The sequence below is a fragment of the Anguilla rostrata genome, chromosome 1 (genome assembly GCF_018555375.3).
Source record: "Anguilla rostrata isolate EN2019 chromosome 1, ASM1855537v3, whole genome shotgun sequence".
In the NCBI taxonomy this organism is placed as follows: Eukaryota; Metazoa; Chordata; class Actinopteri; order Anguilliformes; family Anguillidae; genus Anguilla; species Anguilla rostrata.
The window spans coordinates 26,845,394-26,859,228 of NC_057933.1; the positions used below are offsets into that span (position 1 = coordinate 26,845,394).

General features: G+C 47.5%; 1 protein-coding gene across 20 annotated transcripts in view; it reads right to left on the reverse strand.

The window, feature by feature from the left end:
• gphna (gephyrin a) overlaps positions 1-13,835 on the reverse strand; it is a 96,278-nt gene that overhangs the window by 36,764 nt on the left and 45,679 nt on the right. For 13 of the 20 annotated variants that reach the window (XM_064332487.1, XM_064332531.1, XM_064332521.1 and 10 more), the window contains exons 5-9: positions 11,636-11,730; positions 11,199-11,265; positions 8,718-8,990; positions 7,128-7,238; positions 6,194-6,328 (exon numbers count right to left, since the gene is read on the reverse strand). In XM_064332487.1, coding sequence (XP_064188557.1) covers positions 6,194-6,328; positions 7,128-7,238; positions 8,718-8,990; positions 11,199-11,265; positions 11,636-11,730 — 681 coding nt within the window. The remainder of the gene's footprint in view (positions 1-6,193; positions 6,329-7,127; positions 7,239-8,717; positions 8,991-11,198; positions 11,266-11,635; positions 11,731-13,835) is intronic. The other 7 variants (XM_064332541.1, XM_064332545.1, XM_064332613.1 and 4 more) reach the window with 1 other exon arrangement.

Consider the following 13,835-nt stretch of genomic DNA (forward strand, 5'->3'; position numbering starts at 1 on the left):
CGCTTCGTTAAAAAAAAACGAGAAACTCCCGCCGCTCGACCGCCGTCGATCGACCAGCTGACCGGGGCGGAGCGGTTCGCTCGCGGTTCGAGAGTTCATCACGCGGCGCCCCCCCCCCCCCGGGGCGACGGCGTTTTTCCCTCGGCCGCGCGGCGCCGGCTACGTTAGCGTTCGTTCTTTGAAAACGCCCCAGGCGGGAGCGAGACGGTGCGATTTAGCCCGGGCTCGGCGGCAGCGGCATCGCTGCAGGTCGCGCGCTGCCCATTCATCATTCCTGAAAGGCACAAGATCACTCCTCCACCGTACGGTACTACAAACGCGCCGTGCGGCTCGTTTTTTTAAACGCTAACTTTAGCCTTTTTTTTATTTCACGAACGCAGCGCTAAAAACACGTACTCTTTGGTTCGCTGATACTATGCTAATAAAACATGCCCACGGTTTGTGAATACATTTTCTTGACGTACAAAATCCCTCGTTCCATTCATTTGAACTCACCGTGTACTCTTCAGGGCAATACGGCTGACCTGAATTTGGGAGAAAGCAATACTATTTTTGGACCACTGTGTTGATTTTACAATCATTAATATTCCTAATGTGTTTTTATGGTTCCGTTACATATGCATTTAGCAATACCCTGCCTTTCTCTTACACCAACTTGGATCTGAAATGCTTTATACTAATACTACACTATACTACTTATCCTAATACTATACTCTACATTGCAAGAGAGAGAGAGATGGAAAGAGAGAGAGAGAGGGGGGGGTAGATACAGAGGGAGAGGGAGAGAGAGAGAGGGGGGTGAGAGAGAGATTGATTGGCCTTTTCCCCCCTTGCAAGATACTGTGACATAAGCCATTTCGTTTTATGGTTGCCATATGCTAGGAGACTCACTGGGTTAATACTGCATAAGTCATCAAGAAGGATATTGTATTATACTGGGAAACATTATAATTCTGAATTTCACCAGAAGACAAAATACTGACAAAATATCAATTAAACATAACTGTGTGGACACTATCTAAACAAATAATTAGCCGAACAAGAAAATTTCAGGCTTTTGCAAATTTGCAATGTGATAAATGATGAAAGTAATGATTATACACATGCGCGACATGAAGAGCCCATAATCTCCACCAAAAACGAACACAGACACTCGCAACAGAAACAAGAACAAGTGTATTTTGCCTACGGTCTAATTACAAACAATGGGAAACAACACCAGCATCAAAAATATGAAGAACAGATGTCAATAGTCAAAATAAAATGGAGGGGATGGAGTTGAGACCGGAAATTGAAAAAGGTTTTTATCCCATTTAGATATACATATGTGCGTGTATATATACAACATACTCAGCTGAAGCATACAGCTTGATGTTACGTACAAAGCATCCCTTTGTAGTTCAGCCCCAGAATATAAGCTTTGGCTTTGTTTCATTATCACCATTATCATCCTTACCGCCATTATCACAACTCTGGTCTTCACTCACCATTATCTTCAAGAATCATGCTTACCAGCGTTATCATCACTGGCTTTCACTCACCCTTATCTCCAAGAATCACGCTTACCGCCATTATCACTACTCTCGCTATTATCCTCACCAGGACCATTAATAACCACACGCTCCGTAACACCTTCACCTTCATCATCATTACACACGGGATCGGCTGAATTCCCAGCCACGTGCTCCACGTAATGCACCTTGTTGTCTGTCGCTTACAGCAGAAGACCAGTGCACGTGTTATTTCCGTGTACCGTGAAGTCCGCTAAAAGCCAAATCTGCGACCGCACAGAACTGGATTTGCCGCTCGTACGAAACACCGGCATCTTTGCCACGCCAAATCTCATCACCGTCCAGAATCTCAAAAGGCACGTGGCTGCTGCCTTTCGCGATCACGTTACACACACCTGTTCACAGTTTGCATCATTTAAAAACCCCACTTCCTTTCACGCCTACATCTCGATCAGCCAAATTAAATCATACTGACACGAGTTTTGCAGGCTTTTCAAATAAATTATTTATCTCTTCAGCTCAGACTTTCTCTCTCTGTCACTTGTTTCCACGCTCATGCCATCTCTCACACTACTCTTTTATTCATCCGGTCTTTCTTCATCCACTCCTTTTCCCTTTCTCCATATGTCTGCCTATATTTCTCATATCCACGCTGCACATGCCTGCACATCTTGTTCCACAAGGGCACGTGGTTTCTGAACTGCAGGATTCCCATCATCACACACATTAGCTTCAACCCATCCTCAACCACACCAACTCACAAAAACAGCATGTACGCACCCACAGGCACATATGTGCACACACACTTATGCACATGTGCACAAGCACACACATACACATACACACATACATACACACACACACGCACGCACGTGTGCATACACGCACACACACATACTAGAACAGAGACATTTGGAAACACTAATCCTTCTCTTTAGAAACTATCTGCAAATGATGACTATGGCAAAAACAAAAGGAAAAACGTGAAAGGTACGCATTCTTACCTCATAGCAGGAGGAAGGGCAATTGATTGCGTGATCACACACACACACACACACGCACACGCACACACACTTTTGCGCGCTCACGCACGCACACACTTCCCCTCCTACATACTCACACAGTGTGTAGGAGGGGTGACTGTATCAGATCTCACAAGCAACATGTCCCCACAGCAGCAGCGAGTCAGACTAACATCGGAGCGGAGCAAAAACACATCAGACACCCTCAGCCCTGCTGACTCACCTCCTCTCTCTGTCTCCGTCTCTCTTTCTCTCTCACACACAAACGCACACCACAAGCACCGCCATTGACAAAAGTACCCACACTCAACATTAAACCACTGAAACCCCAGTGAAAATAATTCAACATCATTGTGTAGGAGTGCATATGCGTGTGGTGTGTGTGTGTGTGTGTGTGCGCGTACACGCGTGAGTGTGTGTGTGTGTGTGTGTGTATTCTTAAATGTAATGATTCCAGGACTGCACCTGTATCCACGTTCTCTGAAATATGGCACACCCAAGCAGAGTGGCTACTGCATCGTCGACCAGAGGAGGCCCTGGAATACCCTGCAGACTGAAACCCTCTCACTGGGGGGACACCACTGTCAGTTACACACTGTCCCCAGAACTACCACACACAACTGAATTAATGCAGTATGAGCACCAGCTCTTACAAATCTGAATTCCAAACCCAACCTCTTTCGTAGACTGAGGAGTGTGCTACAGGATAAGTGTTGATGGGGAAAATTTATCAAAAAAGATGGCACGGCATTTAGCTGTTCAAGACTGCCAAAATATCTCGAGGACACACTGAAACACCCATGGTAACTCTATCAAAATGTTGTCATTTTCAAGGACTTTCAAGGCCTCAATACTAAATTTACAGACACCCAAATACTGCACTGCAGTTCACCGGTTCACCCACAGGGGGCAGAATGAGAGACGGCATAAATCCAGACACGGGGTGTTATTTGTATTGCTCTCTGCTATGAACTCTTCACTCCACATTGCAAAGGAGTCTTACCAAGAACTGCACTACTTCTGTGCTGAGCTATGGCCAGGGTGACCCCTGAAGTGAAAAAACACTCATGCGCACATATAAACATACACAGACACTCACACTGAACAGTCTAAGGAAAGACAAGAAACAGAAAATAAAATAATGAGGGGAACAAAGCAGACTGGAGCGGCAAAAGACTGGCAGGTGGAGAGGTGCGAGGGAGACACTAAGGGAGATACTAAGAGAGGAACAGGCGTATTTTCCGGAAAACACTCAAGGGCGCCCCCTGTCGTTGGCATCCTCCTTCCTTCCGTCGCGCCAAAAAAGAGGAACGCTGCTTCTAGTGCTCCAAACGGACAGGCGGCTGTTCTGAAACCGCCACACCGCGGACGAAAGCGCGCAGGGGTTCAGGGTGGCCGCCATCCAAATTCCGTGAGACCGGCGTCCGACCGAATCGCCCACCGCCCGTTTCCATGGAGGCCAGCCGCCGTCAGCGCGTGAGATGGAGATGTGATCATGATACATGAGGTGACAAGCGTTCTGCCACGCCCCTCCGCCGCCACACACCCCCCCCCCCCCCCGTCAATGCTGGAATGTCCCGCCCACTGCGCAGGGCGCTCTGCGGCTCCGCCCACTTCCTGTCTGCCTTTTGCATCCTCTGGTGCACGATCCAGAGTTTGATCCTTGAAGGAAAATTCCAGGCTAGACCACTTAACATAATCAGTAACTGTGTAGCAGTGATGTGCAATTCATTCCAGGGTTTATTACCTGATACGTGTAATATATTTCACTTTATCGCTATTCGTAATTTTTCCGCTTCCTATCCTGTCAAGCTTCTTCTGGATCTGCTCCAGTGTGGTATTTTCCTATGTTTACTACTTTCACCAGGCCCTTTGTGAGAAGGGGGCCAGCAAGATTAACATTGGCATAAGCTAGCAAGCTAAGAGTACTTAGGAAAAAGGATAAAATTATTTGAAATTTTAGGCTGCCTTTTAAACATCTGGCCAGGGACAGCAGATGAAAACTAGCCTTTCAGGCTAACTCTGGCTCATTTACAGTTTGACTGTTGATTGGTTTGCATTGTCCCAGAAAAATGAACCAATAAAAAAGGCCATGCCCCCCATACCCCGCAAAGCCACACTGTTGCATTATGGACTGCTGAGGTTGCTAGCACAGCAGAGATCGGTACGTCCTCGTGATAAACGATCGATTTCTCTCAGTGAGAGTATTGCAGGAAGTTGATTAGCAGGGATTGAAGGCAAAACCTCTGACTTGTGGTTCCTGATGGGCTATAATGAATATCTGACACTTATAGTTGGGGCTATAGCAAGCCGATGAGACTCTCTCTCCTATTAAGCTCCATTGTGCCAGCACTGGCACTGTCACCGCTAGATGTCACATCGTCTACAGGGCTCGAGTTTATATGAGGAAAAGCGAAATGCCACATAAACGAGGAGAACAGGACCTGGGATGGGTTTTACATCACCAATATGCAGATATGTGACAATGTCACGGCGTTTTAGCCTGGAATTTTCCATTAACAGCATTGCATCACAACAAACCCACAAATTCAAAAGAAGAGACATAATCTGTTTCTGCATCCTGGACAAAAGCTAAAACTTCACTTGAAATGGGTCTTATGTAGCACGCACAATAACTCGCAAAGCACTAAATAAATTATTATAACCACTGTCATAAGCAGAAACAATATAACCAACTCAGAGCAACTGATTTTCATAGAAAACACATATCTGCTATATCATAATGCTCTCTACAGCTTACAAAGGTGCTATGAAGACCCCCTTCAAGTTGTTATTATCAAAAACTGACAAGGGGAGAGCAGAACTGCGGTGAACTGAAATGGTGACGCCAAAATATCACGAGGCAGCCATGCCTTTGAGGCAACAGAAGAATCACGGAGGTGGGCGACATCGGGGGGATTGTGACACCATTTTCCCACTGACAAAACCTAGCTGGACTCGGCTATCGATAGCTATAACTGTCACACGCTCACTGTATATTGCTGGAGAACAGGATAGAACAAACCTTACTTGGCAATTTTGCCGCCAAAATAGAGAACTAAAGCACAGTCCACAAAGTACTGTCCAAATTCTCCTATGGCAGTTCCCTCGCCCTCATTAGCGTTCAGATATGTAGTTAATTAACCCTGCCCCTGGCCTGCCTGTAACCAGGCCAGGTCCTGGCAGACCACATTCAGGCCAAGTTTAATTTTGGAAGGTCCCAAATGCCTACCCAAGCCCAAACCTTCTGGGCTGGTGAGCCCAGCCAGGGAAGCAAACAGTGGAAAAAGGGTTTGGCTCCACCCCCTCTCTGTGGCTGGGCTTCTCACAACCAATAGGGGACTCTGCTGTTAGGAGAAATATGCGGTAACTATGTACAGAAGCAGAAAGGGGGCGGGACCAGGGGGAGAAAGGAGCGGCGTATCCCGGGAATTGTCGTCACACACAAGCCAAGTTTACTCAGAGCACTGACGACCAATCCCGTCATCAACCCCCAGAAGCCCCACCTCATTTGACTTCACAATCAGTGGACCGCCCCCATCCGCCATGAATGGGGGGTCATGGGGGGAGGACTCGCTGCAAGGGCAGGAAATGGCGTGGTCAGGGGCGTGGCAGTGAGGTAGTTGCGTGAGAAGCCAGCCTTCCTCAGAAAGCACTTACTTTGGGGGTGGGGCAGGAGGCTGTGGACAGGCGGGAGGTGGCCTGGGCACGGGGCGACTCGGAGGGCGTGGTGCTGAGCGACGCCGTGTCCCGCGGAAGGACCTGGACACCCCGCGAGATGATGGAGTCTGGAATCTGCACCGCACAGAGACGTACGCAGTTAGAACTGCCGCACGTTCACCGCATGCACACACACGCATGCATTCACGTACACACACACACACACACACACACACACACACGCACACACACGCACACACACGCAGACACGCACGCACACACTCACACACACACACACACGCACACACACACACAAACACACACGCACACACACACTCACACACACACACACACACTCACACACACACACACACACGCACACACACACACAAACACGCATGCACACACACACACGCACACACACACTCACACAGACACACACATACACACACGCAAACACACACACATGCACGCACGCACACACACACACGCATGCAGACACACACAAACACACACGCACACACACGCAAACACACGCGCACACGCGCACACACACAGGTAAGCTGTTAAGGCCTAGACATGCGCAGACACACAGGTATGTAGAGGTACACTGTTAGAGCTTCCAAACACACATACATACACACGCACACACAGACACACACACAAACAAACAGACACATACAGAGACACACACACACATACACACAGGTACACTGTTAACACAGGCCAAGACATGCACACACACACACAGACACATCGTTATGTATAGATACATTGTTAGAGCTTCCAAACACACACATACACACACAGGTACATTGTAAGAACTGTAGAAACAGGCTGAATACTCATTTGATGGTCAGTCAGAAGCATGCCAGAGACTGAAGGAAGCAGGGCTGGGATAGGGTCGTCATGGAGATGAGAGGTGGGGTCTTACCAGCAGGTGTCCGGCGCTGCAGGTGGACTGACAGGAGGAGGGGATGAGACCGGGGATGGACTGCCCATTTTTCGCCATGACAACAGCGTGGCTGGGGCGCGGCTTCCCCTTCTGACGCGGGACATGACAGGATGTGAGGGGATGGAGGGGAAACATGAAGCTGCCTGCTTCAAGAACACACACACACACACACACGTGCGTACACGCACGCACGCACGCACACACACTCTTCCACTCACAGTACAGGCAGGAGAAAATAAAGCAGTGATGAGGTGGAAATGGAGAGGGCAGGAGTGGGGAATGAGTGCTGGTGACTCAATGGGAGGTTTCCATATGTGTGTTGTACTACCAGTGCAGGAGGGAGATGGGGCTGTAAAGCAGACACACAAAGTCACCGTCCAGCGTCTGGATTCTGTTGACTTCTGCTGTACAGTGTCTCTCTCTCATCTTCCCTCGCTCTCACACACACACACACATAGATATATTGACACACACATAGTCAAACACTCTCACAGACACGCACTCAAATGCTCTCACACATATTCTCATAGAAACACTCAAACACCACACGTAATTTCACCTCCACCAGCTATTTTACTGGAGGAAACCCTGCACATCCTTACAGAAACACCTAAACACTACATAAAAGCACGCTCGCATACACAGACACATACAGCGACATGCAGAGACACAAAGAGACACTAACACAGACACTCTCATTATTACTACCTGGTGACTTAGCTACCCGCTCCAGGTGACCCTGTGCTTCTCTCTCTCTCTCTCTCTCTCTCTGCCTATTTCTCTCTGTTTCTCTCTCTCTCTCCTGATTGCAGCCCTGTCTTAATGAGTAGCTGATACTGCCTCCACCTGCCTGTAGCCCTACGTAAGCCTAGCCTCAGCTGAAGGAGGAGGATTCTCCTGGGTTGAGCACACTTTTGAGGCTCACCCTTTCATACAGTTCATACGCTTTCACACACACACAGAGTGTTTTGTGGCCTGATCGTCGGTGGCTCTGGTGTTCACAGTCTGGTGTTTCTGTCGTGTTTTTGTATGGTGTTGCCATGGAGGTGTTCACTTTCTTTTTTTTTTATGTGAACTTTCCTGCAGAAGACCCACCATTTTGTTTTCCTCGGGAGGGAAATAACTACTGGAGAGAATAACTACAGGTTCTAGAACAGGTTAGGAGTCGACCGTAGGCCCTACTTTGGCGTTATCTTCGTCCTGTCCTCCTCCGCACCCAAGAACTACAACTATCTGTGTATGCGTTTCATAGCTTTGTTTTTGTGTATCGCTTCGTAATAAACGTGTTTGCATTACGACGGGGGCTTTCTTTTAACGCCTCGCTTTGTTTTGGGCTCGTGAGGCTTCGTCATTTCCAAACGGCTGTCCCCCGGGTTAATAAAACGTGGGCGGATATCGGAACAAAACACTCGCACATACTTTCACAAAAAAACCCACACACACACACACACACACTCACAGAATCACACTCCAACTCTTTCACAGCCAGACACAAATCATCCTCCCTTTCTCCTTTCCCCCTTCTCCCTCCTTCCCCCGTCCTCCTCCCGTCCCCCTTCCCTCGCGTACCTTGGCGGCGATGGCGGCGGCGGTGATGTGGGAGGAGGCGCTGTCCTCGGTGGAGGCCACCCCGCTGTCCTTCTTCTCCTCGTCCTCCTCCTCGCACTGGACGCCCTTGTCCTCGGTCTGCTTGCGCGGGCCGGCGGCGGGGGGCGGGGAGAGGGGCGGGGGCGGCGAGGGCAGGTCCTCCAGCTCGTCGTGCGTCTCCTTCACCTTGACGACCGCGTCCCGGAGCAGGTCGATGGCGTGGGGCAGGGCGGGCAGGATGAACTGAAAGCACTCCTGGAGGGGGGCCAGACAGATGCTTAAACTCTGTGGAATATTTACCTGTGCATTCCTCATTCAACACTTCTCGTCCATCTCGGCCAACGGTAAAATTTACTGCTTAACACTTTGGGCGATTTCCCGCTTTGCACGTTGGCCAATTTACTGCTTTACACTTTCAGAGATTTACTTCTTTACAATTTTAGCGATTTACTGCTTTACACTATGGGCAATATACTGCTTTATACTTTGGGTGATTTACCGCTTTACACTTTCGGCAATTTACTGCTTTACACTTTCAGAGATTTACTGCTTTACACTTTCAGAGATTTACTGCTTTACACTTTCAGAGATTTACTGCTTTACAATTTTAGTGATTTACTGCTTTATACTATGGGCAATATACTGCTTTATACTTTGGGTGATTTACCGCTTTACACTTTCGGCGATTTACTGCTTTACACTTTCAGCGATTTACTGCTTCACACTTTCAGCAATTTACTGATTTATACTTTAGGCGATTTACTGCTTTACACTATTGGCGATTCCTGGGCCGTAAAAAAGCATTTCCAGTTTGAATTTGACCCGATGGGGCAGGTTCAGGGGCAGACCCCTTAGACCGGGTGGAGTGGTCTAAAACCTCACCCCCACTGAACACGTCAGCCTGAGAGTTGCACCAAAAACTCTATGGCAACCAGAACTGTTGAGACCTCAGACCTGTCTAATACAGAGCGCCCAAAACAGGCCGACAGCGAATCTTACGTAAAGACTGGTATGTAGACTGAATATACAGCACTAGCTGGAGCCCCTATGCCATTTGCATTATGCGGCTGAATAAATCCTGTCCATTCCCAGAGAGAGAGAGAGAGAGGGAGAGAGAGATTGCGCAGAGAGGAGAGTGAGAGAGAGTGAGTGATAGAGCAGTGAAGAGAGAGATGGAGCAGTAAGGGAAAAAAGAGAGGGAGAGAGATAAAGCAGGGAACAAAAAGAGGGAGAGAGGGACAGAGCAGTGAGGAAAGCGAGAAATGGAGAGATAGAAAGAGCAGGGAGGAGAGAGAGAGACAGAGCAGGAGGAAAGAAAGAGAGAAGGAGAGAGAGAGCACCTCGACACCTGCAGTTAATTATTTACATACTGTGTATTATACGGCACAAATATGGCAGTATGATAATTATGTTGTTTATGTCGTGTATGTATAATGTGAGTATATTATTTGCAGGTTGTAGAGTTGATTTTTATTTCATTGCTATTATTTATATATTTAATTTTAATTAAATGTATTTATTTATCTATTTGTTATTACTCTTGTTCTTTGTAACTGCTTTGGCAACACTGTGCGTGTCCTGCCAATAAAGCACCTTGAAATTGAAATTGAAAATACAGCAAGGGAAAGAGAGATAAAGCAATAAGGCAGGAGAGAGAGGTAGAGCAGCAAGGACAAGGAGAGTGGAAGAGAGAGCAGGGGGAAAGACAGAGGGGGGGGAGGGATAGAGCAGGGGAAAGAGAGAGAGGGAGAGAGAAGGAGCAGTGAAGTAAGAAAGAGGGAGAGAGAGACAGAGGAAAAGAGAGGGAGAGAAGAGCAGTAGGGCGAGTACTTGAGGGAACAGACTCAGGATGGAAGCGTGCGCAATGAGGCCCTTCAACGATCCACCCCCTTATCGCCCCCCCGATTTCTGACTACAAAGTGCCCCCGTGCCCGGCGCCCCACCGGGGGGGGACCCGTCTGAGGCGGGAGCCGACGACGGACTACAGAGATTAACCGCGAGACCCTCATCGCCACCAAATCCCAGAAGGGGTAGGGCTATGTGAACATGGGGTTAAAAATAGAAGGGAGACTACTGGTCTCTTACAGGAAGAACACAGGCAGAATGCTTTAGAGATTGCCAGAGAAGTTCACATCCATCTGGATTTAATAAATCTTTAAATAATTATGTTCATGACACATTTCCATATTAAGTAAGCTAGACTGTCAGATAGCAAACGCTGTGCTTGGTTTAAACATCCTCGGCAATATTTTGATCGTAGTAATCAGTCAATATTTAGCTATAATGATATTATACTAAATAGCTACATTTCATATGAAGATCCATAATACAGATCCGATACTGCATAATGAGAATGACACTGACACACAGTCTTGCATTCACCCAGGCATACAGACACAAAGACCACAGACCACAGACGTATCCCCACACGCACAGACAGCGCATAGGCAGATTCTCTCTTACCTGTGAGCCCTTCTTGCTGCCAGGTAAGTTAATGATGAGAGTTTTCCCTCTGATCCCACACACAGGCCTACACATAACAATAGAGAAATGTTAGAATTGCAAAAATGGACGTGTGTGTGTGTATGCATGTGTGTGCATATGTGAGTGGGTATCTGTAATTTTGATGTGCATGTGTAGTGTGTGTATGTGCATGAATTGTATGTGTGTATAGTTTTTGTGTATAGTTTTTAGTGTATATTCTGTGTGTGCGTGTGTATGTGTATATTGTCCAAGCGTGCGGGTATGTATGTGCATGTGTGTAGTTTTCACATGCTTGTGCAGTGTGTGTGCATGCACATGTGTGTGTTTATATGCGTGTGCGCGTGTAGTTTCGACATGCTTGTGTAGTGTGTGTCTATGTGTGCATGTGTAGAGCTGTAGTGAGTGTTTGTATTTACCTGGACAGCATGCCCAGAGGAGTGACGTTGAGGGAGCCCATTAGCATGGCCAGCGCCATCCCAGGGGCCTCCCGCTCGATCACCTCCCGTGTGGCCTGGGGGCGGAGACACCGGAGTCACATGACTGCGGTCACCCAGCAGGGCAACACTGTCGCTTTCACTGACGCCTACAACAGCCGGAGCTCCAGGGCAATTCAGTCTTTCACATTAGCCGCGTCGCCAAGGGTAACATAACAGCATCACACCGAGCATTCAGCAGCAACCATGTTGCCAAGGCAGCCACATAACTATGTTAGCAGCGTCGCGTTCAGCCATTCACGGCAATTGCATCACCAGGGCAACAGCTTCACATACAGCCCTTCACAGCAGCCTCATCGCCAGGGCAACAGCATCACATTCAGCCCTTCACAACACTCGCGATGCCAGAGCAACAGCGCCACATTCAGCCCGTCAAAACAGCCTCATCGCCAGGGCAACGGTTCCACATTTAGCCCTTCACACCGGCCATATTGCCAGGGCAACAGAACCGTGCACCCACAGCGTGGGGAGGCAGGGCAGAGATGTTCTCTTCTGAATACTTTGTGTACCACTTCAAAGCGAGCGAGGGAGCCCCTCGTGTGTGAGGCCAAAGACGAGGTGCGGAGAAAAGCCCCGAGCCGTACCCCACGCCCAGACCCTCGGAGAGGCGCGTGACCAGAGGGCCGCCATTTATCACATCGGAGCTCATCCACAGTCATGCTTAAAGAGGCTGGGGTTTATTCAGCACCCAGGAATCTGAAAGATTAGGGAGGGGGGTGGGGAGGGGCAGTGATGTATCAAAATGGTGAGCTCAGACGGCCCGATGCGTGAACCCTATCAATCTCTCTATTACTCCCAATGAACCCTATCAACCCCCTAAACACTGACCCCCAAGCATTGCCTGGTTGGGATGAGCCCTCTGTCTGAAAACACGCAAGAGTCCGAGGATTCGCCAGCCCTAAAAACCCAGTGACGTGTGGAGACATCGCTGCTGATTCTCTCAACCGAATTGAGCCGATCTAATCTTATCGCACGCGCAATTTCAAACCTAAAAAGTGCCAGGCTGAGTATGTTTTCCAGAGGGAAACACACAGACACATAGAACAAAGAAGCTCATTAAAGCTTTATTGGTTTGACAAAATTATACACACAATAAAAAAGCTACAATATATAAATATAGCCGCAAGCAGCAATTAACAGGGTCCAAGCACTAAGGGGTAACGGCGTAATATGAATAAATTAAAGAAAACAGAACTATTGTGATGAGTAAAAATATACCATATTTGACCAAAAGTATCTGAACACCCCTTGGTCTGGGGCTGTTTTTCATGGTTTGGGCCAGGCCCCTTAGTTCCAATGTAGGCAAATCTTAATACGTCAGCATACAATCACAGTCTAGATGATTCTGTGCTTCCCCAACAGTTTGGGGAAGGCCATTTCCTGTTTCAGCAAGGCAATGCTCCGGACACACAGCAAGGTCTAAGAAATGGTTCTTTCCATATAGTGTATATCCTTTTGTATCTTTATATATATATTTGTTAAATAAAAGTTAAGTAAAAAATATTGAACTAAAAACTGTAAAACCGACATTAGCAATACACTTGGCAAATTGGCTCCATTCAGCCTTACACAAATGATTCTGCACAAAACCCAATCCAAATAGGGTGTAGGTTGGACTACTGCTGCACGCACGCCTAACAGACTGTACAAAGGTTTATAACAATCCAGCAAATTTTCATGCAGTAATAGCCATTTTCTTTTTAGGCTATGTCTCTTTTTGACTTACTGGTTAATATCTTCTAAATGGAATCAAATTTACACAAATCAGTGGAGAGGAACTCAAGAGCTTGTTCCATACTTGCTTTCTAGTACAGTTGGTGGAAACAGGACAAACTACGTAGGAGAAGTAAGGTAAAATGTAGTTTCCAAAAATATATATAAATGGTGGGACAATTTTTTAGGTGGTGCTTTAGTCCAATTGGCAAAGTTGTAGAGCATGCAAGCCAGAACCCGTTGACAGAATTTGGTTTAAATCGCATCTACAGCCTAGGAGATTTTTGCACTGAAAATTTGGATCTTTAAAAATATTCCTTGCGTTTGAATTTGCACATCACACCTGTTATTGGTGAAAATTTCATGCCTCTAGCATTTACCATCTAACAGGAATTGGCAAAAAGCTGGA